Below are 24,882 nucleotides of genomic sequence, written 5' to 3'. Positions count from 1 at the left end.
GTGGTTATTTTCTGACAGGGACACGCCCGCACCACAGACTGACATCACCGGGTTTGGCTCAACATCTGGACATGAAGTGATTCAAACCCCCAACGTGGACCCAACCGCACCCCGATGGTCCGGTCTTGGAGGTCTGCTATCTTTGGGACCTAACACTGGTCACCAAGACTCGTTTACGTGCCAGGATCGGACTTCTCAACCCGGTCTGAGCCTGCTGCATTCACACCCGTTGAACCTAAACCATCCATCCTTCTTAAATGGAAAGCTACGTCAAAAATGCACTCATGTCTCTGGACTTAGTCACTCCGCCCAATCACCGTACGAGAAAGATTTGAAAGTAGGCGCTTTCGACCAATCACAAGCCTCGTCACTGGTGTAGGGGCGGGAAGAGAGGCGTGGCTCTAGAATCTAGGGTGTCGCCGTAGTGGCTCCATTGGAAGGCGACGGCGGTTGGTCGGTCGTCTGTGTGTTTGTCCTTTTCTAAACTCCACATACGGACTTGATACGGGCTATCGGTTCTGATCCAACCGTGCGACGCGTATGTAGTGATTTGCGCGGTTAAGGATCGATGGGATGAAGCGGAATATTTTACATTTGAATCAGATCGCCGGTGTAGTTTGAAGAAAGAGAGAAAGAGTCTGGTGGAGGAGCCATTTTGTCCGACAGTGAGAGAGAAGAAAGAGAGAGCAATATAAAACCGCACATAATAACAACAAACACACACTCTGTGAGGAAACACACGTGGAGTTTTTGAAGAGTCTACAGTGAAAAATCACAGAAATCCCGCCGTGAAGAGACTGACCAGTGTGTGTTTTTGTATCACACACACTCACAATCTGTTTATTACTCGTGTGTGTTTAATAAAGCTCAGATGGCGAAGAAAACATATGATCTGCTATTTAAACTGCTCTTGATCGGCGATTCTGGAGTGGGAAAGACCTGCGTGTTGTTCCGGTTCTCCGATGACGCCTTCAACACCACCTTCATATCCACCATAGGTAAGAAACACACCCGAACCAGGTCTTGGGGTTTAATGTCAGAAAAAGTCTGTTCTGTGTGTGACTTGATGGTGACCAGGCCTTGGGTCTGAGGTGTAGTATGCTAACAGGCTAACTGATTAAAATCAGCTGATAAAATCAGAGAAAATTATTCAATTCTGGACCGTATTGTGGGTTTGTGACCTGTCTTTATTGGTGAATGTAGTTGTTGGTGTTCAGGTTAGTTTGCTCGTGTTAGCTGTAGCGTGATGTAAAAAAATAACACGACGTCAGTGGAGTCTTATGGATGACCTGTCAATGTTTGTTTAATCTATTTGTCTAGATGAAATGAATAAATGGAGCGTATGGCCCTGGTAAAACGTTGAAGGTTCTCACGGCCTGTTATTGTTAGCAAACCCACCAAAACTCACCAGTTTAACAACACTAGGGGTTAAACCGAATTACAAACCAGGATAAGTCATCGTTATTGTGTCATTTAGGCAATTAGCCTGAGGTTGAAATAATCAAACGTAAGTTATTTTATGAGAAGCTTAAACAATTCATGCGTGTGACGTCATCTACTGCTCGACTGCGCATGCCTGATTCAGCTCACGCCAATAGAGCGATTTCCAAACTGTGCTTGTGTGTGTTCTCTCCGCTAAACCTGTCATTTCAGTACCTTGTGGTGCTTTCCCCGTGATTATGATATCATGGGGAAAGCACATCTGAGTTGGAGACTTACTGGTGTGTGTGTTTACTGGAGTTTTTGGGACATGTCCAGGTATGATATTTGGTCGCTGATGTCATTGTGTTTACAAAGGTGAAGTTACATGGTTGTTTATTTGAAAGCAATCTCTAGACCTCTAAAAAATGTACTGTGGTGGCATGGCATCATGGTACTGCTATATATGCTACTGAATAATGTGCATTTTATATAAAAAATTATAGTGGAAATCTTAAAGGAATATTCCTGGTACAATTCAAGTTAAGCTCAATCAACAGCATTTGTGGCATAATGTTGATTACCACAAAAATGTGCAAACTTGTCCCTTCTTTAAAGCAAAATCGTGGTTAAAGTGATTGGCCAATTTTGTATGGTTTAAAGGCATTAGATGAAGACTCCAGCCATATCAGTTGAAGTAGTTCAACAAGCTATTTAATTGTACATGAGTTTATGCTCAAACAAAACAAACAATATAACTACAAACACAATATACTTACTACAAACAACAACAACGGAGCCCAAGTCAACAGTGAGTATAGACCAGAATGATGGTATGGTATTGATCAGCAGGAGTATTATCCATCAGACAGTCAGAACCGAATGAGTGCATGTGAAAAGATAAAATGTACAAAAAAGATTAAAAAGCTACTACCTACAGCTCTCATGGTGTGGATCACAGATGAACTACGTGATATCAGATGCCAAGTTCACGGCGATCAGTTTATCTGATAATCGTACAGATGCAGTGGTACACGCCTTAACGACCTGGCGAATTCTGGAGCAGGCGTACAAATTTTGCCGCTGTTTATCATTATAAGACATAAAGCCAGAGGAGGACATTGCTTTAATTCTAAAAGAAAACTGAACCAAAGAACACCCCCCACCCAAGAGCCAACTGCACAGTACAACTCGACTCTGCTCGCTTTTTTGGGGTTTTCAACTGTGCATAGTACCTGGTACTTTTTTTTAGTACAACCTTGGTCGAGGTTCCAAGCGAGCCGATACTAAATGTGGAGTTTAAAATCCTGCAGATCGAGAATTGTCACTACCAGCGTCACTGGATTTCCGACATTTGACATCAACCCACTAGTTTTAAAGTTAGCAACTGCGATAACTGTATCATTTGTTCACATGACTTTCGAATTGTGAAAAAAGAAATAGCTGCGCGCAAAACCACGCCGTGGTCAATAATCGAGGTGCAGACTGTCCACACGTTAGCGATGAGCGAAACCATAAAGTGACTACAGAACTATCGAGGAAAAGTGGAAGTGGTTCGACCAAATGGACGCTATCTAAACCGGCAAGCAATGGGAGGGCGAGTGCCCTGGACTGGCGTTGATCCACGATGGAGGATGGTATGTTTTGTTATGTTAACTCTATACTCTGTTTGAAAGCTTCACTTTATTTAGTTGACCAGCTACTGGAAGCTTGCTTCTAAAACAACCAGGCCAATTTAACTGTTACACTTGTGGAAAATCACCATGCAACAACTGCTTTATGCAGCACAATGAGCTAGTAGCTAACAGCTAGCGGTCGTGTCATTGTTTTGGTCAGTTTGTGTCCTGTTTAAGATGATGTCACGACAGTAGAGCACAACGGTGACGAACAGCCTATAATACCACCCACGTTGTGGTGGCACTAAACTGCAAAAAAATAAAGCGAGTAGAGTTGAGGCGAGTCGAATCGTAACGTGCAATGGAAAAGTACCGTTACACCCATATGAGAAAAAAAAAGGACAATAATTATAAAAATAAGTTTGACAGTTCAGTACACAGATTAAATGTTGATGAAAATGGATGATACACAATTCACATATTCATACACACTCAACTGTCCTAATCTGTGGGTAAAATAAAAAAGTAAGGGCATGATCAAACTCATTGGCATTACTCAAGAGTCAGCTCATTCTGTTCTATAAAGTGAAGGAAGGAATCCCAGATCTTATAAAATATGTGTTCTTTTGTTTGATTGAATAGGTGTGTCTTTCCATTGCTAAAAAATAAGACTATTATTTTATCCAGAGTGATAAAGCTGGACCATGAAGGCTTTTCCAGTTTCCAAACTTCTGTTCATATCTTCAAAGATAGGGCTGGTGTAAGAATATCAAGGATACAAATTTTGGGGCAGATGGACTTCTTTAATGATAAGTTTAGATTTTACACCAACTAATTATTTCCAAAAGAACTGTAGGTGCTCACATTTCCAAATACAATGAAATAATGCTCCCTTATGGGTGGTATGTTTCCCATGCATCTAAAATGTTTTGATTTAATTTATTAAACTTTTCTGGTGTTATGTTTGTTCTCATTATCCAATTGTATTGGATCAATTTAAGATGTGTGTTAATTGATAATGTTTGTGCTTGAACACAGATCTTCTATAGAGTGATTTATTCTATACTGCTTACAAAAGGACACCGATATGAATGATTCTTAGATCGTATAAAATTCCAGATCTGAATATTCTTAAAGTGAGTCTAAGGGAATTTTGTATCTCTTCCTTAAGGTTTCAAAAGACATCAGTGTATTCTCTGCTTAAAGGGCTATCTTCTGAAAAGCCATTCTGCCTTCTGCCAGAGTCTGGATTTCCTGGAATAAACATTGCATTACCCCAAATAGAAGAGAACTAGGATAATACAGGTGTTTCGCCCAACTTAGCTAGTGACTCATGCCATACTAAGATGGTAGTTTTAGCTAACGGGTTCGATGATTTCTGTCTCTAAGTCTCTTTTAGGAATCAGAATATAAGTATGTGTCAAGACTCAAACCTCCTGTGTCATTTCTTTCAATATGAACCCATGGAATATGAGAAGGGTCAGCAATACGAAAACATGCTGATCTGAGTTGGGCTGCTTTAAAATACCATAAAAGGTTAGGGAGTTGTAGCCCACCTCTTTCATATTGGAGATATAAATGTCATAGGCGGAGCCTGGAGAGCCTCTTGTTCCAGATAAATGTAACAAATGTTTTCTTATTGTGAAAAAAGGAACGAGGAGGTGTTGGGGGAATCGACTGAAACAAATATAAAAATTTGGGGAGTATATTCATTTTAATATTGTTCACGATTTCAGTAGTAGTGAGCGGAAGAGACAACCATCTATTCAAACTTTCATTAACTTGAACTATTAGGGGGTCATAATTAGATCAAATCTACTTGAGGAGTAACGTTAATTCCCAATTATCTAAACCCCAAAATAGAGGTGTTTTATAGGGGTGTTGTGTTGGATTCAGCCTCTCCCGTTCTTTAAGAAAAAGTATTGATGACTTTGGAACATTTTCAGGCTATAAATTTAACCATAGTCATTGATCAAATTATTAAGAGTGGGTATTGAATCTTTAAGGGTTTAAGTATAAAATGACATTGCCTGCATAAAACGAGATGCTCTAGGCCTGATATTTCAATTCCCTTTATATTTATGCATTTGGCCCTTATTACAGGGACAATCCCACCCAGAGCAACCTGGAGTTAAGTGCCTTGCTCATGGACACAATGGTGGTGGCTGTGGGGTTTGAACCAGTGTCCTTCTGATTACCAGATTACCAGTTATGTGCTTAGACCACTACACCACCACCACTCTTTATATTTGAATGAGTTCTAATAAACGAACCGACAGCGATGTACTAAAAACTGAAAAGTTTTTCCTTTGCGTTTTTGAACTGATTTGCGTATGGATGACAATGTTGTGAAAACGATCCCCGTTCACACAGATCTGTGAAAACAACTAAAAATTATGTATTCTGCATGCCAGGCCAGTAGTTGGTGATGTCACTTTGTAAAGAAACACTACGCACCTGCGCACGTAAGCATTCTTCTACAGAGTGGTGAATACAAACAATGAAGGTGGCGAAAGTATCGAGCAATTTTGTCTGGATGGACGATGAGGTTGCTTTATTAATACAAGTGACCCTGGACTATAAAGCAGTTAAGGACTCCAACTGGTGATCTCATGTTGGTCTGTTCACCCTGAAGGTAAAGAAAAAGTTCTGACTGAACACGTAATATGCGTGTGCATGACGTCATCGTTTTCACAAATTCACGTTTTTGTATGTTTACACGGAGACGATAACGGCATCGTTTTAACAAAAACTTTGAAACCCGTTTTCAAAAGTTTGCGTTTTCAGGCCCCAAAACGGCATTGTCGTGTAAACGAACAGCCAAAACGCTAGTGCAAGTGTTCAGTTTTTAGTTGTAACCGTTGTCGTGTAAACTTCCCCCAAGTCTTAACCCACTGGCAAAAGTTCTGACCGCATCCAAAACTGCAGAGAACATCAAATAAATAAGGCCACTAGAGTCAAATGCATCTAACGATAAAATGCTTGTATTTATGGAGCCATCCATCTCGCAAACAATATTCAACTATTGTGCCTCTTGAGGGGAGGGAGGTTTTCTGCACTGCACACAGCTACCTACCATCTGGTTACCGTTACACCAACAACCATCTGGTTACTGTTACACCAACATCAATCATAACGACAGTGTGTTGCTGCCAGTACTGCATGATTATAAAGTGCACAAAATGAACAAGATTCAAAAGACAGCACAGATAGTGTTGTAGTTGAAGCGGATCTTTGAGGCTTAATTCCATATTCAGATTTATAATAGCTGTGATTTGAGAGCGCTGTGTTGCGACTATTGTGCTTGGCAACTGTGGGAACACGCTCTTTATGTTGCTCTTTTGCTCACCATCGGTCTTAACGCTTTTTTGTGAAAGGTTTTAGAATGAGTGGGTGTGGCTAAGTCAATGGTTCAGTCACTTGGAAGTTAGATTGGTTCGAAGGAAATGTTCAGGACTTTTCATGCCTGAGGTTTCAAGTGGATTTGCAAGCAAGTTTTAATAACCCAAGACCTCATACAAATTCTCTGGTTGGGATTGCGTTGTAATACCAGAACTAAATGATTTTCATGAAGTGTCATGAAACCCCCCAAGTTCAACACCAATCGTTCATGTTTTCATCTGTATCTGCGATACATTCTGCTTGTTTTTAATCACCTATAGCTGCGTTTACATGGACACTTCGTGTTTTAATCATAATGAAATCATTCTGATTGATGATTTCGAATGTACTGTTAACATGAACGCTACATAAAGTGATCGGATTTATGTGAACCTTTATATTTATCAAGCGTCACATTGTAACTGCTATTGGGACGTGTTTACACTGCACGATTATACAGCATTTCCTGGCTGTTTGAAAAGGTTTGAGCGCGACACAATTTTTTCGGACTTCTCTGCAAACGAGGATATGATGTTATGTGTGACTACTTGTAGTTTTAATAATCAATACATCATAAAATAACACAAAATATTAAATATACCATCAACACATTTTCCAGCAACAATAAAAACATCCAGCTTTGAAATTTACAGCTTTGAATTTGAATTGTCATATATTTGATATCATAATATGACCTCGCTGCTATATACAGTATAGGACCAAACTCCACATACCTTCTGTGTGCTGCGATGCAGGATGCGACAAAAGTCAGTTTACATACCAGAGCCAAAATCACAAAGTCAACCAGTGATGAAGGGGGAGAGTAGCAATTAAACATTTAATTTATAGTACCATGACTGTGTAAGATGTGTGACGATTGTAACATATTGTATAAAAAGCAGTATAATGGCTGCCTGTCAGGAACTCTTCTTTTGTGTGTGTGTGTGTGTGTGTGTGTGTGTGTGTGTCATTCAAATGGCTTGTGTTCAGAACCCCTAATAACTCAGAACTGTTCTAAAGCAGCTTCACTTTTGGTTCTGTACTAAACCAAAGCCAGATTTCTCAAAGAATAAAACCGCTTAAAGCAACTGTCAAGAAGATAGACGTCTTATCATTTGGAAACCAAAGCATCTGCTTTTGAGCTTGTTCACATATTAAGGCCGTAATTGTCATTATACTGTATAGATTTAATTGTAGGCTGTACAGTATACTAATGTTAGTCATTAAACAACACGAGATTTTGAAGCACAGCATTTATTCACGCCACCAGATTACAATGTAAATATAGTCATACTTGCATAGCAAGTTGAAATGGAAAATGCTGGATATTTTTGAATGAACTACATTAACTATGCTACAAAAGAGACAACATATGCATGACAACATAAATAAAACGCAAAAGTAATTCTTAATGATTTGCATAGGTTTGTTTGTCTTTGTTGCATTCTGTGTTCTCTTTATGAGCTAAAAGCATATGAAACCTTTCATATAGGTGGGATCATCACAGATGTTTATTAATATAGTGACCGAATCAGACCAGAAAACAACACCAACATTTGTAACTCCTGAATGTGAGAAGTTTACGCTGATATACCGCTGGGGGCGTGTGCTCGCCGATCACAAGTCAGACTGGCCGTGTGACCGACATACTCGGTGTATGGAGATGAATCGTGCAAAAAAAAATATTTAAATGTAACTTGTACACACGTTTCCTGGCACTTGGCATGGATCAAAAGCAACTTTTGGACGTCACAACGCTATTGCTTATTTACGCTGATGGACCACACTGTGGTGGAAGTGTGTCATTGTGTGTTAAACATCATGACGCCATTACTGCGTCAGTACTGAACATGCGCAGATCATCCCAGTTTCCCAAAGCAATCTGATCATGTGTTTACATGGCAAAAATGATCTTTTAAAATGGATTAGAAAAGGTTTACACCACCTCTTACAATCTGAATGAAATTTAAATCAGATGATGCCAATTTAATCTGATTGACGTGGTTACATGATACTTTTTTTTATTCGAAATGAGCTTCTGGTCCGATCACAAACAGATTACCAGGGTCCATATAAATGCAGCTTATGTGTTTAATATCTTTATGCTGAATTGAGTTACTGTCAAGGGTGGTTATGTGTGAGATACATAAAATCCCCTCCGAAACCTGAATTTCATCATAGAAATGAAAACGAATATTGACCTGCTTTCTGGATATTTCATGATGTGTCAGGTGACCACATGATACCTTGGTAGGTGTTTCCACAGCTTCAACTTCCTGCTGCGATCACTGTATGTCTAGTTGTGAATTATGTCAGTACATGGTTAATGTTCTTACTGAGAGGGACCAGTTGGAGATTATCAGATGATATATGGGGTGATCAGACAGGGCTCTAGACTTAAAAATTAGATGACAGTGGAGCCACTGGTTCCGAACATGAAATATGTAGGAGCCAAATGACTTGAATTGAATTTGTCTGGCATTTGCCGTTTCAGCCCTGTCAGATCTGTTTTATAGTCGGGTGACTCATGAAAATGTCCGGGTCATATTTAACCAAATTTAAGGAAATAAGTCTACATTTAAGACCTCTAAGATTTTATGCATTGTAACAGTAATTTCACATTAAGCATGCCAGCTGACACATCAAACAAAATGATTTGGTTGCTTCAGAAAATGTGCTTTTTATTTCTCATTTTGTTTTATCATCAGTTAGGTTTATGTTGCGGAGGTACGTTTTACTCATTAAAACCTCCAGGACAAAATTTCACTTGATTGTGTTGAATGTTATAAATGTGGTTATGAATGGTATTTCATGTTGACTTTGTGAATGTCTCTCTGTAGTTCAAGATCTTAAAATACTCACCGGAAACTCCCTGCACTCTGAGAGAAAGATCAACTTACACACACATCACATTAACCATATTTCCATAGTCACACTGTTGTTAATAAAAGGTTAAACTGCTACACTATTGAAGATAGACAGATATTTTTAAGTTTAGAGGAACAAATAATATTCACACTTTCTCTTTCTGTCTTGTAGTATATTCTATTTCTTTGATTGACAGGATCTTGGCTCAGTTGGGCAGGTCTTCAGTTTTGACCCTGTGGAGTGGCCTCACAGCTGCTGAGGCTCATGGGAAGAGCTCTGATTGGCTGCCTGTCAGGAACTCTTCTTTGTCCTCTGTGTGTGTGTGTCTTTCTTATTCAAATGGCTTGTTATCAGAACCCCTAATAACTCAGAACTGTTCTAAACCAGCTTTACGTTTGGTTCTGTACTAAACCAAAGCCAGATTTCTCAAAGAATAAAACCGCTTAAAGCAACTGTCAAAAAGATAGACGTCTTATTTGGAACCAAAGCATCTGCTTTTGAGCTTTTGGGGAGCCTTTTCATATTTTAAGGCCGTATTTGGCATTAGTATGGCTTGAATGTTCTGTTCTTAAAGGAATAGTTCACCCAAAAATTAAGATATATTGCAGAATGTCTAAAATGCTCACATTTGTATTGGGCAGTGAGACTGTTGAGCTCTAAAAAATGCACCGTAACAGCTTGTCCTAATCAGACTTGATACGATGAGATTCCAGCAACAAGCAATCTGTCTGTCCACACCAGACACGATGCAACTCTGCGATATTCCTACACTAAAATGAGGATAATTGACAATAAAATATAGAAAACAGAGCAGTCTAGGGCCCTTTGGCACACACTAAGCCCTATGACAGAATTGCAGAATCCAGTCATAAAAACTTAATTAACAATAGAACTTGGAATGTCATGGAAATGGACAAATTTGGGATAAAATTAATGTATAAATGCACGATTTATCTAATTAAAACCGTGATATGTCCTAGTGTGATGATTAAACCAGAAAAGAGATTTAATTAAACAAATACCCTATATGGTCTTATATATGGCTGAGCTATGAGCTTCAACAGTAAGTTAATGTGAGCAGCATTGTTAAAGTCACAATTACTTTATTTCAGTATTGTGACGTATTTGAGTGAAACGACTTGACTCAAGTTAATAACTGACAACATTAAATGCACTCAGCAAATCACTATTTGTGCTCATGACTAGGCTGTAGCCTTTGAAACGAGCGTGTTAAAGATCACAATATTTTAATATATCCCAAGATACCTCCAAAAGATGCCTGCGTTAAAAAAAATACTAATACACTCCAAGCGCTTTCTCCGACATGTGTTCCATTAAGAAGCGATCTCATCTGGTAGCACTTGTGCTTGAAATGCCTCTACCAGAACCACAAATTCGCCATTTTTCCTCATTCAAATTGTGAATTCACGCCAACGGGCCCATAACCAAGGTAGTTTGCGGTAAGGAACAGGGTTTGGGGAGGGAAACATCTGAAACACCGCTTCATCTCTACATTTGCCCTGCTTTGATGCCAGCCAAGTTTGTGTACATGATAGGCAGTAATGTGTATTAAGAACATGGATAGGATAAATTTTTATTTCATGCCAACTTTAACATCACATGCGCTCTGTGTGTGTATAAATGACAACGAGCGGTGCACTTTATTCACTGTGAAGCGCAACTCATGCAGAGTATATATTTAAATAATTAAATCAAAGCCTTTTGTGTTTTAACAAGCACATTAGCCCATAGGGCGAACTACTTTTACTGAAGGTAGAAGTTTGGTGAAGTCGTCTATGCATCCGTTGAATATTGTTCTAGTTAAAAGTCCCTTTTAACTAGATGGCTGGGCTGAAATAAAAAAAGTTGACACATACAGTGCCTTGCAAAAGTATTCAGACCCCTGACCCATTCTCTCATATTACCGAACTACAAATGGTACAATTAAATTTCATTCTGATTGATTTTTTTTTTATTTTAAAACACAAACTCAAAAACAGTTTTTTGGGTGGAGATATATATATATATATATATATATATATATATATATATATTTTTTTTAAATAAAAAACTTAAATATCTTGCTTTTTATAAGTATTCAACCCCCACAAATTAATATTTGGTCAAGCCACCTTTTGCGGCCCTTTTCTGCATGTCGCGGCGCCGTTTTGTGGTCTGCGGCGGCTCATTGTTGCTTATCGCGGCCCATTCGGAACGTTGTATGGCCGAACCACAGGCCTGCTCGGTTCTCCCGATGGGGCCAGATCGGCCCAAAAGTGCGTCTGTCAACCGGGAAAATGCCTGGTATGCCAGATTACCAGTCCAGCCCTGTACATGTGTACCAGCTTTGCACACCGTGACAAAGTGATTTTGGCCCATTCTTCTCTGCATATTTTCTCCAGGTTGTTAAGGTGTGTTGGGTGATGCTTGTGGACTGCAATTTTCAAATAGTGTCACAGATTCTCAATAGGATTGAGATCATGATTTTGACTGGGCCACAATAGGACATTCATCTTTTTGTTCTTGAGCCACCCCAATGTTGCTTTGGCCTTGTACTTAGGGTCACTGTCCTGCTGAAAGGTGAATTTCCTCCCAAGTTTCAGTTTCTTAGCGGACTGAAGCAGGTTCCCTTACGACTTCAGTCCACTTGACATTGCGTTACTAACGCATATGGGGAGTGCCTTCATACACGACCTATTTGAAACCTCTCTACAATAACGCCAATATTCTAATATTGGCTATGGTGTTTGAGCCAGCCTGTTTTGGCGCGAAACTGACCGCTCGTTTCGGCGCGAACTGACCACTATAAAACAGGTGCACAGACACCATTTCCTCAGAATTTCTTCCTTCAAGACAGCGATTACCTCTTGTCTCGAAGCCCTCTGCCTTCGCCGTCGATTCACAATAGTCAGCGGACGGAATCTTCACGGCAGCGAGAAGACTCTCCGCTCCCCTGCAGTGCTCCGGCGAACATCACTCCGCCTCGCCGCTTGATGCTTCGCTGGTGAACGGACCTCAGCATCCTGATTCTCCGCAGCGTGTCGGCAGGTGTAGAGTATCCTTTTAAAGCAAAATTGTACTTGTGTGTATAAATGTAAGTTATATAAGTTATATATCTAGAAGAGCCACTTACGTGTTCACGTCTTTTTCAAGATGTTGTTCCGTAAGTGTTCCTTGTGCGAGAGACACATCCCGCCCTCAGACAAGCATGAGAGCGTTTTCTGTCTGGGCTGCGCGAACGCAGAGTCTGCTCTCATGGAGACAGACTGTCCTCACTGTGAGGACATGAGTCTCAAGTTGCTTCGCTCACGAATCGCCCTCGTTCTGAGGGAGGATTCAGCCTCTCGCGCCCTCCCACCAGCCTCTTCTGTGATTCCCGAGGGTTCACACGAGGAGGCACGGCGGGGCCGCGAGGCCGAGCAGGACGAACTTGAGGTGGATTTCGTGCCGGCACACGCCCCACGAGCCCCTCAATCTCCACGAAGCGCATATATCCCCATACGCTATGTGCGAGACGAGCTCCGGCCCTCTGATGAGCGTGCAGCCTCGTCTCGTTTGGTGGATCTGACGCTGGGGATGATAACGATGTCATGTCTCTCGCCACATCAGGCAAATGGTCAGTGGATAATGCTGCCGCCCCTCCCCCAGCGAGGGCGAGGAACGTGCACGCACCACTGACAGGGAGATGCTCCGCGTCCTTACAAGGGCAGTCGAAGAGCTTCACCCTGACTGGTCTCCTCCAGAGGAACCGTCTCGCCTCGATGAATGATTCCAGCAGTGCGGGCGCCATTAAACGGCAGCATCCCGCACATTTCTTCCCCGAAGTTCATAATGAAAACTATTCAAGTCCTGGCGCGCGACCTTATATGGCGCGCTCACGCAGTGACACCATCCTCTTTAATGTGGATAATTTCTTTGGGAAAGAAAACGGTTATATGCCCAATTACCCCCTGTGGAGGAGGCGGTAGCGGCACACCTCTGCCCAGCGAGTAACATGTACATCCTTCCAAACCGTGTCGACAAACGTCCGCACTGGCGGGAAAAGCTTACTCAGCAGCAGAACAAGCTGGATCAGCACTCCACACAATGGCGGCACTCCAGGGCAGAAATGAGTGATAAAGAAAAAGCCACTCTTTTAGATGCTCTTGTGTCTCCAGCCGGCCTTTTTGGCGGCTCTATGAATAAGTTTGCTGAGCGTTATGTCGCGATTCAGCAGCAGTCACAGGCTATGAGACACTTTATGCCCACATGGAGTGTATCAGAGCCGGTTCGCCCTCGCTCTGTTTCGAGTCAGCGCGCGACTAAAAGCCTCACAGGCACCTGCGTATCATTACGTGCGGCAAAGCGCTCCTGACGGGCAATAGCATTTGAAGCGGAAAGCAGAGCCCACGATTCCCTCCGGGGCTGCTCCAAAAAAGGCTCGATTGGAGAGACACAAAACACTGTTCCCCATCTCCCCGCTTTTATTGGTCGGGAAAGGGATATTGTTATTCAAAATGTTGTTTCTGTGTCTTGCACTCAAATAAATGCAAAAATAAAAATGCAGTAAGTGCAAAAAAGAATACAGCATTCGTTGCAAATGCACGAGATGCTCACACATTCTCAATAAAGAGCCCCCTTTTCCTCTTCAAAGCACACACATTATGCGCAACCGCTTCCCTAGAGTGAGCGTCGCATCATATCATACAGTGAGCAAACCAAACTGCCCTCTGTCCCACTATGCGGCTGCGTGGCGATCCCTAAAGGGTATTTCAGAATGGGTGCAAAAACGATCGAACAAGGATATACGATCCTTATTTGCACACCGGCCACCCCGTTTCAACGGCGTTCTGTCTTCCACGGTTTCGTCCGATGACGCGCCAGTGTTACGAGCCGAAATACACCTCTCATCGTGAAAAATGCGATCGAGATTGTGCCAAATTGTCAAGCACAAAATGGTTTTACAGCCGTTATTTTCTTGTTCCAAAGAAAGACGGCGGGCTTCGGCCAATCCTGCATCTGAGACATTTTAATCGCGCATTTGTAAGCGCCTATTCAAAATGATTATTCAAAAAAGGATCTTATCGCATGTACGCCCACATGATTGGTTTGCGTTGATAGATCTGAAGGATGCGTACTATCATATCCAAATTGTACATCACAGGATGTTTTTGAGATTCGCGTTCGAGGGAACAGCGTATCAATTGATAGTCCTGCACTTCGGACAGTCTTTGGCTCCTCGCACATTCACAAAGTGCATTGATGCGGTTGTCGCCCCTCTGAGACTGAGCGGCATGCATCCTAAACTACCTCGACAATTGGCTGTTCCTGCCACAATCAGAGGGTTTTTTATGCCAGCACAGTTTTACTGCTTCAGCCATTTTACAGTGTCCATCTCAGTTAAAACTGGGGAAAACATTTCCACTGAAACTTGTTTCAGAAAGCACTGGGATTTGTTGCGGCGGCATCCGCCGTCATTCCATTAGTTCTGTTACACATGAGACCTCTTGAGTGCTGGCTGAAGTGCCGTGTGGCGCGACGTGCTTAGCGCCGATGACGCATGCGCATCACTATATCCAGCCTCTGTTCAGCACCACGGACAGATCCTCTTGCATTTTACCAGCGAGGTGTCGCGCTGGGGCAAGTGTCACGCGGTGCCTAAAGCCATCGGCTGTATTCCTAGCCTTAAAGGCTTACAGTCAGAAATATCAAACTGTCATGTCCTGGTTAGCTCAGACAACATGACAGTTGTGGCATATATAAACCGCCAAGGCAGAATTCAGGAGACTTCACCCTCAAACTGTATTGAGGATTTGGGAAATATCTGGCAAAGCAGAAATCTATCTATTTGCCTCAGTGGAGAATACTCACTGTCCCCTCTGGTACTCGAAGTCCCAAGTTGTCAGGCGAAAAGAGGTGACCACGGATGCTTCCAACACAGGTTGGGGGGTGGTGTGCAATGGACACCCAACTTTTGGCACCTGGACAGGTGTGAGGAGGGCGTGGCACATCAACCGCTTAGAGCTATTGGCTGTAATTCTAGCCTTAAAGGCTTTCAGTCTGAAATAGTGAGCTGTCATGTACTGGTTTGCTCAGTCAACATGACAGTTGTGGTATATACAAACAGCCAAAGTGGAATTCATTCACCGCCACTGTCGAGAATGACACGTCACCCCTTCCTATGGAGCGAGCATCATCTCTCCCTGAGAGTGACATATGTCCCAGGCTGCCTGAATTACTGTGCACATCTACTGTTACGCTAAGGGGCGATACCAGGCGATGGAGACTTCATCCTCAAACTATACTGAGGATTTGGGAAATATTCAGCAAAGCAGAAATCAATCTATTTGTCTTAGTGGAGAATGCCCACTATCCCCTCTGTTCTTCGAAGTTCCAAGCCCCGCTGGGAAGGGATGCAATGTCACACAAATGGCCGGTGAAAAACAAATATGCGTTTCCTCCAGTATACCTGATCCACTCTGCCATATGCAAAGTCTGAGAGGACAAGGAAACGTTCTATTAGCTGCACCGAAATGGCCAACCAGCCATGGTTTCTGGAAATGATGGAGATGCTGTAAAGCTCACCATAGGAAATACCACTGAGGAGGGATCTCCTCTCTCAGGCACACAATTTGGCATCCCCAGCCACAGCTGTGGAACCTGCATGTGTGGCTCCTGAATGGAGCATACTAAATGCACCAGAACTGATGTGTTCAGTCATAAACACCATTTTACAAGCCAGAGCACTGTCCACTAGACGCCTCTATGCACTAAAATGGAAGGTGTTCGCTGATTGGTGTCTCTCACACAGCAAAGACCCGGTAAACTGCCCCATACATGAAATTGTAATATTTCTTCAAGAGCGATTAGACGCAGGACTCACCCCGTCAAAGCTCAAAGTGTATGTGGCAACTAGATCTCGTGATCACGCACATGAAACCGGCGCCTCTATAGGCAAGTATGATTTAATCATAAAGTTCCTTAAAGGAGCAAGACGATTAAACCCATCTCGGCAGGCTACAGTCCCGACTTGGGATTTAACTTTAGTCCTAAATGCTTGGACTCTGTTGATTTGCGTTTGCTCTCTATTAAGACCACACTACTGCTGGCTCTGGACTCAGAAAAACGGGTCGTTGACCTACATGCATTATCAGTCGACAATTCATGTCTGGAGTTTGGCCTGGTCTTTTAAGAGCCACTGTCAAACCCAGGAAAGGCTATTTACCCATAATAATCAAGGTCCTGACCACACCCTTCAAAGCGCAGGTGGTTCATCTTCAGGCCTTCTCCCCTCCTCCATTTAATTCAGATGAGGAAAAATCATTGCATTTGTTATGTCCTGTGCGGGCGCTACATACATACGTTGAGCATACTTGCCAGTGAAGACTGTCTGATCAGATCTTTGTATGCTATGGAGGATGTGCAAAAGGGATGTCCTTCTCCAAGCAAAGACTTTCTTACCCTGGCTTATGAATCGCGGGTTCAGACTTGTCCAATTGATGTTAAGCACACTCAAATAAAGGCATAGCTTCCTCATGGGCATGGGCGAATGGTGTGTCCTTACAAGACATATGTTTTGCAGCAGGATGGTCCTCGCAAAACACGTTCGCAAGGTTTTACAACCTAGAAGTAACATCTCTTCCTTCACAAGTCCTTGCTATTTATTGGCCATATACATATATATACATATATATATACTTATGCCCCCTTTTAAGTACGGGCTCCACATCATTTACAAAACCGCCTGCATTCAGGCTGTTATAATGCCATAAATCGCAAGCACTTCATTATAAATAAACTCCCTTCCCGGCCGGGTTCATAAGGAGTAATTCATACTATATGGCTATAGCTCATATATTCATTATGAGTGCTCTCCTCCTGGCCATCATGAGGATCACTCACTGCGACATACACATGTCGGTCGCCATCCCATAAGACTGCGCCACCATGTTTCCTCTCTAGGAAGTTATGTCGTGTAGTGCGGCGTGATGGGATTCTGTTCCCCATATGCGTTAGTAACGCAATGTCAAGTGGACTGAAGTCGTAAGGGAACTTCTCAGTTACGTACGTAACCTTGGTTCCCTGAGACGAAGGGAATGAGACATTGCGAACGCTAGCCGCACCACAAGACTCAGAGTTCTTGAGGCACGAGCAATGCGCTCCTTGTTCTCAGTCAGAAATTCTGAGGAAATGGTGTCTGTGCACCTGTTTTATAGTGGTCAGTTTGCGCCGAAACGAGCGGTCAGTTTCGCGCCAAAACAGGCTGGCTCAAACACCATAGCCAATATTAGAATATTGGCGTTATTGTAGAGAGGTTTCAAATAGGTCGTGTATGAAGGCACTCCCCATATGCGTTAGTAACGCAATGTCTCGTTCCCTTCGTCTCGGGGAACCGAGGTTACGTACGTAACCGAGACGTTCTCTTGCAGTATTTCCCTATATTTTGCTCCATCCATTCTTCCTTCAATCCTAACAAAATGCCCAGTCACTGCTGATGAAAAGCCTCCCAACAGCATGATGCGGCCACCGCCATACATCACTGTAGGGATGATGTGTTTCTGAGGCATAGGAAGTGTTAGGTTTGCGCCACTCATAGCGCTTTGAGTTTTGGTCAAAATGCTCCATCTTGGTCTCATCTGACCACAAAACCTTCTGCCTCATCGCAGCTGGGTCACTCGTATGCTTTCTGGCAAACTCCAGATGTGCTTTCTGATGGTACTTTTTGAGTAACTGCTTCTTTCTTGCCACCCTCCATACAGGCCAGCTTTATGCAGTGCTCTTGATATGGTTGACTGTGCACCATTACTCCACTCCCAGCCACTGAACTCTGTAGCTCCTTCAAAGTGATCGTTGGCCTCTCTGTGGCTTCTCTCACAAGTCTTGTTTTTTGTTAGAGCAATGCTTTTTAAGGGACAGCCTTTTCTTGGCAGTGCCTGGGTGATGTGGAGCAGCTTCCATTTCCTGACTATTGATCCAACTGTGCTCACTGGGATATCCAATCATTTGGATATTATTTTGTACCCTTTCCCTAATCTATGCATTTTTATTACTTTATCTTCTTTGGAATGCTTAATTTTCTTTCAGATTCACAGCCTGACCAATTATACATAAACAATGGATTTTTTTAATCCAGAAAATGTGATAGTTTAATCAACTTTAATGATTCACAGGTGGATGCCAATGGTAAAGTAATTGTGTCCTCATTAGGGCAATTTCTTCGGTGTAACCTGGCAGCTTCCAGAGAACAGGGGTTGAATACTTATGCAAGTAAGATATTTCAATTTCTTTCTATATATATATATATATTTTTCCAACATAAAACCAATGTCACCCAACAATAATTGATTTTGAGTTCCAGTGTTTTAAAATAAAATATCAAACAGAATGAAATTTCAATGCAACATTTGTCTTGTGTCATGATTGGTTAGGACAAAAACTCTGATTAACATGGAAAAGACACCTATTATTGTGCGTTGTGTCTTGTTAGGACATGGTGAAAAGTAGGGCACATGACTTGTGCACTATGTTCCAAGTCTTCTGAAGTAGGGCTGAACGATGCGGGGAAAAAGTCTAATTGCACTTATTTTTAAATGTATTACAATTTTCATAATTCTTCAACCCACATTTCATAATTGTTTTTGGACCTAATAAGTTATGAAATTATTATAGAAATATATTTTTTATTATATGAACCATAATAATTACTATTTTATAATAAAACTGTAGCATACATTTATAAAATATGACCATATTAATGTAATATTTTCTTGACCATGCTGCAGCATTGCTATGGGTCTGGTTAAACTGCAACATTGAAGGATGACGATTCTGATTGTAAAAGAGTTGACAATGCTTTTTGATGAAGATAAATGCTTTCATCCACTCTTCTGCCCACAAATATATGCTGTTAAGAGGTTATGAGTTTAGATTTGGATAGTAACTTTTAGCGGCCATGCATGTTTGGAATTACGCAATGATGCAGTTAGTGAATCTAGAGTGCTGTAAATACAAAACGCTTGGCTCAAACATGCTTTGAGTAAATTCAGTACAGAAAACAGAGCTGCGCACATACAGCAAACGGATGCGGCTGCGACTGGTTTCCAAAATGTGTATGATTTGAGGGCAAAGGGTAAAATTTTCAGTGAATAAAAACGTAATATACTGGATGTCTGTTCCTCGACCAAAGCTATCGCATCTATTGACTTCAGAATATAGCGCAGGTGTTTTTGGGTCATTTTTCACCTCTAACAGTCCTTGGTCATGCTTTCGATGTATGGAGAGAAAAAAAATTTGGACATTCCAACGAAGAAAGTTCAATATGTTTTAAAACAACCTGAGGGTGAGTACATAAGGAATATTCCACCCAACAATGAGCATTCTGTCTTTATGTTGTGAAAGTGAGGCTCAAATTTTCTGCTCCCATAGCTGGAAATATCCATCGGCTGTTAGAGTGAGTGTGCGTATGTGTTTGTGCGATGTCCTTTGACTTGTTTCCATAGGTTAAACTGTTTGTCTTTTCTCTAATTTATCTTCCAAACCCTCTGTGTACTGTCTTTATTTTCTCATGTTCATTCACATCAGCACTGTTTCTTTTTTCAAATTTTTGTCTTTTTCTGATGCTTTCCAGTATAGATGTTCACGAGTAATCAGTACTCGAGGACTCGTTCCGCTTTAAATATTCGAATAATAAAAACTACTTGAATGTTACAATTTGATTTTCCTTTGTGCCTTTGCCTGCCATCTACAAAAGTGAATCTGCTTTTCTCACCTAAGATTAAGTTTACAGGACAACGTTGTACTTAAAATGGAAACGTTTTTCCTTTTGAGTTTTTGAAAAGTTTTGCGTACTGATGACACCGTCGTCAAAACGATCCCCGTTCACACGGATATGCGAAAACAACTAAAAACGATGTATTATGCATGCCAGGCCAGTAGTTGGTGATGTCACTTTGTAAAGAAACACTACGCGCCTGCGCACGTAAGCATTCTTCTACAGAGTGGTGAATACAAACAATGAAGGTGGCGAAAGTATCGAGCAATTTTGTCTGGATGGACGATGAGGTTGCTTTATTACTACAAGTGACCCTGGACTATAAAGCAGTTAAGGACTCCAACTGGTGATCTCATGTTGGTCTGTTCACCCTGAAGGTAAGGACGAAGTTCATACTTATAGACTGAACATGTAAAACGTGCGCGCATGACGTCATAATATTTTTACACAGAGACGATAATAGCATCTTTTTCAAAAACGTGCAGTTTGAAACCCATTTTCAAAAGTTAGCATTTTCAGGCCCCAAAACGCCATTGTCTTGTAAACAAACAGCAAAACATACAAATCCGTTTTTAGTTGAAAACGTTGTCTTGTAAACGGTGCTGTGGATGCATGTAGTAGTTAAAGGAGTAGTTCATCCAAAAATGAAAATGTTCTCATCATTTAAAGTGATTGCGTTGCTTCAGAAGATTTGGAATGTATGTTTCTTTGTGAGCGCATTATTTTTCTCTCTGAATTTTTGAATCTAGATGAAGTTTTTGTATAGTGCTCATTTTTTCATAAGAGAAAAGGGTGCAAAGGTTGAACTGACATTCCATTCAAGTAATCTATTGCTAATTTTATGTGTTGAAATATCTTGAAAGGCCCATCCCTACTTTCTAGCAGTACTAAAACATAATTTCTCTGTAGGTCTGTTCTGTCTGTGCGGTGTTTGAGTTTTGGTGTGGTTATGTGTATTGTGAGAGTGACTCATTTGTGTATCGTTTCATTAAAGTAGCTCCCACCCATTGTGCAGCTGTGTGTGTGTAGGAGAGATTGTGTGTGTATAAAAGTTTGTGTTTGGTGTTGTTTGATATTTTAAATATGATTGTCAGATAGACTTGCCACGATGTCATAATTTTCATACTGATGCGTATCTGCATTCAAAACCGGTAATACAATGTAAGACAAAACCGGTAAGACAAATGTTTTGACATTTATTTAATCATTTTTAACATTTATTGTTTAACAAGAAAAGTGCACAAGTTATTAACTGAATTGTGACATTAAATATGCAACTTTTTATATCACCTTTACAATGGTGGATAAAAAATGGAACAAAACAATGCTAGTTCCTAGCAAAAAATTAAGAACTATTTGAAATTCCTGTATTGACCCATCTCAGTGAAACCAGTCAGAAGATCTGTAACAAAGAGATGTGTGTGGACGGGCGGGTGGGCAGGCAAAGGACTACTGATTAGAAACTCTTCCTGAATGTCCATGTTTTTCACGTACCTCACATATGTTAACAGCTGTGCACAGCTGGCCACATCAGTGGATTCGTCGATCTGGGGTGTAAAAAAATGGGATGTGGCTGATGCTGTCTAACACTTGCTCCTTCACATCCTGTATCATGTCAGAGATGTGCAGACCCCCTGTTGTCAGAGAGTGGAATAGAATCAAGCTTAGAAGCTGCTGCCTCTCCTACCATTAAGGAACACATATCTTTGGCTGCCGGCAGGATCAATGTCTCTCCAAGGTTCTGTGCTTTGCCCACCGTGGCGATACGCAGCTCAACGTGATATGAAGCTTCTGTGGTCATCATTTAATTTGACAAATTCTCAGGCAACTTTTTTCTGACCTTGAAAGGCTTGTAGCATGCTTTGTGTCTGTGGAGTTTAGCAGGTTACAAACGACACACAAATGTTGTGGTGCATCAACTGATCCTGTCCATTTAAATTCTAAACTTAAATACGGTTCATCATATCGTCATCTTTTGGGTTTGACCCCTGAAAGTTTCAGAAACCACTCCAGTGTAATTACTGACTAATACGTCACGACTGCTTTATTGGCAGGCTTGAAAAATCTCAGAGAATCTTCACAAAGATTCTTGATATACATTTTTTTTTTTTTTTTGCCTATTATTTTCAGAAATGTTTAAATAATATATTTGTAATATAATATAATAGTTAAACTCAATACGTACGTATTAATTATTTAATAAACTTTTTACCACTCTCCACACCTCACCTGGCATGCTCTGGATGTGAGTAAGAACTGGTTTTCCATTCCTAACCCTAATGGCAAGCACCATTTTCTTCCGAATATGTGAATGGTGCATGCCCGTGCAAAAGCCAAAGCTATGATGACATGGTGTTGTGGTGGGTAGTTGCTGTGCAGTTGCTAAGATGTTCAGTGGTTTTTAACATGTTGCTATGGAGTTCTGGGTGGTTGCTTACAAGGGCTGGGCAACCTCCGCTTCGTGACGATGTCCTGATCACTCTGTCTGGGTTTACTATGCGATAACGACTGGCTAAATGTTCATTATCCCACTTATTACACAGCTAGCAAAATAAATACATACATGGACATATGATATTGATTTGTGTTGACATTTGTTATTTGAGAAGAAAGAAAATCATTGAACATCTGCAATCCAGTTTTTTCTTTTTTTTTTTTAATGACCATCTGACTCCTCATTATTCAGCCTATTACAATACTATTTGCCAAATAAAAAAATAAATGGACATGAAACATTGATTTGAGTTTGAATTATTTTATTAGCTTACTTGTAGATATGTAGTGATCCGAGAAGCAGGATAAATGGCGCGCAGAACTCGGATGAGCGGTCTGATACGTGGATGTGCGGTTGTTCCAGAGCAATATCGGACGGCTAGATGGTGCAATTTGCCAATCAGAACCAACTATTCCAGAGAGACGTGTAATAAAAAGCATTGTTTAACTTTTTTACTAACACTTTTTCTTTGTGAATGAACATGGTGTGCAAAAACAACTATTTATTTATTGTATGACACTAAATTATTAATGTGGGACTCAGTCAAGTTTATAATTGTAATACTAAATTATCATTATTATTCTGATGATTATATTTGTTTTATTTAAAATATATTTCTGTCCTAATTACTTCATCTTCACCTGGAGCTTTTATTTATTTTGACATTTGAATTTGCAGTTCCACTCCTTGTTAAATGCTTTCATCTCCTTTCCTGCTATACTGTGACATGTTCGTAGATTTGTATCAGTGTTGTCACGGTACCAAAATTTCAGTAGTTGGTACCGATACCAGTGAAATTTCACAGTTCTCGATACCTTTACACTGTGACTCATTCACCCATTCACACACGCATTCATACACCAATGGTGGCAGAGCTGCCATGCTCCCAGTGGCAAGCTAGAACCTTGCCACTGGGAGCAACTTGGGGTTCAGTGTCTTACCCAAGGACACTTCGGCATGTGGAGTCGTGTGGGCCGGGATTCGAACCACCAAACCTGTGATTTGTGGCCGACCCGCTCTACCAACTGAGCCACAGCTTCCATATTCTGATGTTTAGATATGGTTTGGGCACAACAATTTTAGCACTCCTCTCCTCAAAGACGTATGGTTTGAGGTATAATTCATGCCCTTAGCACAAATGGTGCAAGCAGATTGTGTGCCAAAGTTTATTAAGTAATAATGATGTTTGGCTTGGCAAACACAGCTTATAAAGTTTTGCCATTAGCAGGGACACAGTATTTAACAGCACAGCGATCCACTCAGAATGTTTTCCATTGGAAGTTTGTGTGTCTGAATGCGGTTACTGTGCAATTGGGCCATTAAACTCTCAGCAGTTTCTCAGATAACCCTTTCCATTCTGTTCGCCTGTCCGTGTAGGGCTGTGCTAGTCTCAACAGCACACACTGCTAGTGTTCCCTTTGAACGGTAGAGATCACTGTACCCTTCATCATTTCCACCAACACACTCCACAACACTACTTTCAACTGTCCTGGGCTGTCCTGTGATACTACCGAACAAATGCAACAAACACCTGTCTTACTAGTGTGAACGAAATAAACATTACCGCCGGGCTGCACGATTATGACCGAAATCATTATTAATTTCCCTTGATTTTGTGTTTGCGGATGGATGGGATGTGCGCATTAGCAGTCGCATTTTCTCAAAACAGACAGAATCATACCAATTGTACACATAGTAGACATTGAATATGACATTTAGTCATTGCGCACATAAAGCAATTTTACTTTGAAGTTACTGTCACGCGCTTGTGTGGATCCAGCAAGCAGCAAACCGGTTACACAGCTCTTTTCGCCTGCTTGGAATGTCACTGGCTGACAGTCATGTAACGGTGTTAGGGGTTTAAGAGTTTTGATTCCGACTGATAGAGTACATTTACATTTATACATTTGGCAGACGCTTTTATCCAAAGTGACTTGCAGTACACATATTACAGGGACAATCTGGTTCATGAATGCCACATCTGTTTAAAAGAGATATCTGCATATTTGCAGATGGGATATGAAATTAGTTTTATTGATAGACAAGACTGTTAAGTTAGGGGGAACTCCAGAGGAGATGGAGGGAGAGTGAAACACACGAGCACTTTAACATTAACAACATATAAGCTCATACCTGTGATTTAATCGATATTGAATTGAAAGCATCACACTTTTTTCAGATGACAAATTCGGCATAGCACAAAAATTTGCTATTTTATTTCATTGTCATCATTGCATCACTCTTGGTATGAATGGGCCAAAGGAGTAGTTAACTTAAAGAGAATTCTGCCTTCACTTAAACTTACATCATTCCAAACCTGTACAACTTGTTTGTTGTGTGGAGCACGAAAGGTT

General features: G+C 41.2%; 1 protein-coding gene across 1 annotated transcript in view; it reads left to right on the top strand.

Annotated features, from left to right (window-relative positions):
- Positions 1-409: 409 nt before the first annotated feature.
- Positions 410-24,882, top strand: part of rab10 (RAB10, member RAS oncogene family) — a 33,655-nt gene continuing 9,182 nt past the window's right edge. Inside the window, exon 1 of the mRNA XM_052098394.1 lies at positions 410-998. Coding sequence (XP_051954354.1) covers positions 872-998 — 127 coding nt within the window. The 5' untranslated portion in view covers positions 410-871. The remainder of the gene's footprint in view (positions 999-24,882) is intronic.

Source organism: Xyrauchen texanus, chromosome 30 (genome assembly GCF_025860055.1).
Source record: "Xyrauchen texanus isolate HMW12.3.18 chromosome 30, RBS_HiC_50CHRs, whole genome shotgun sequence".
NCBI classification, from domain to species: Eukaryota; Metazoa; Chordata; class Actinopteri; order Cypriniformes; family Catostomidae; genus Xyrauchen; species Xyrauchen texanus.
This window is presented reverse-complemented; position numbering and strand designations above follow the sequence as displayed.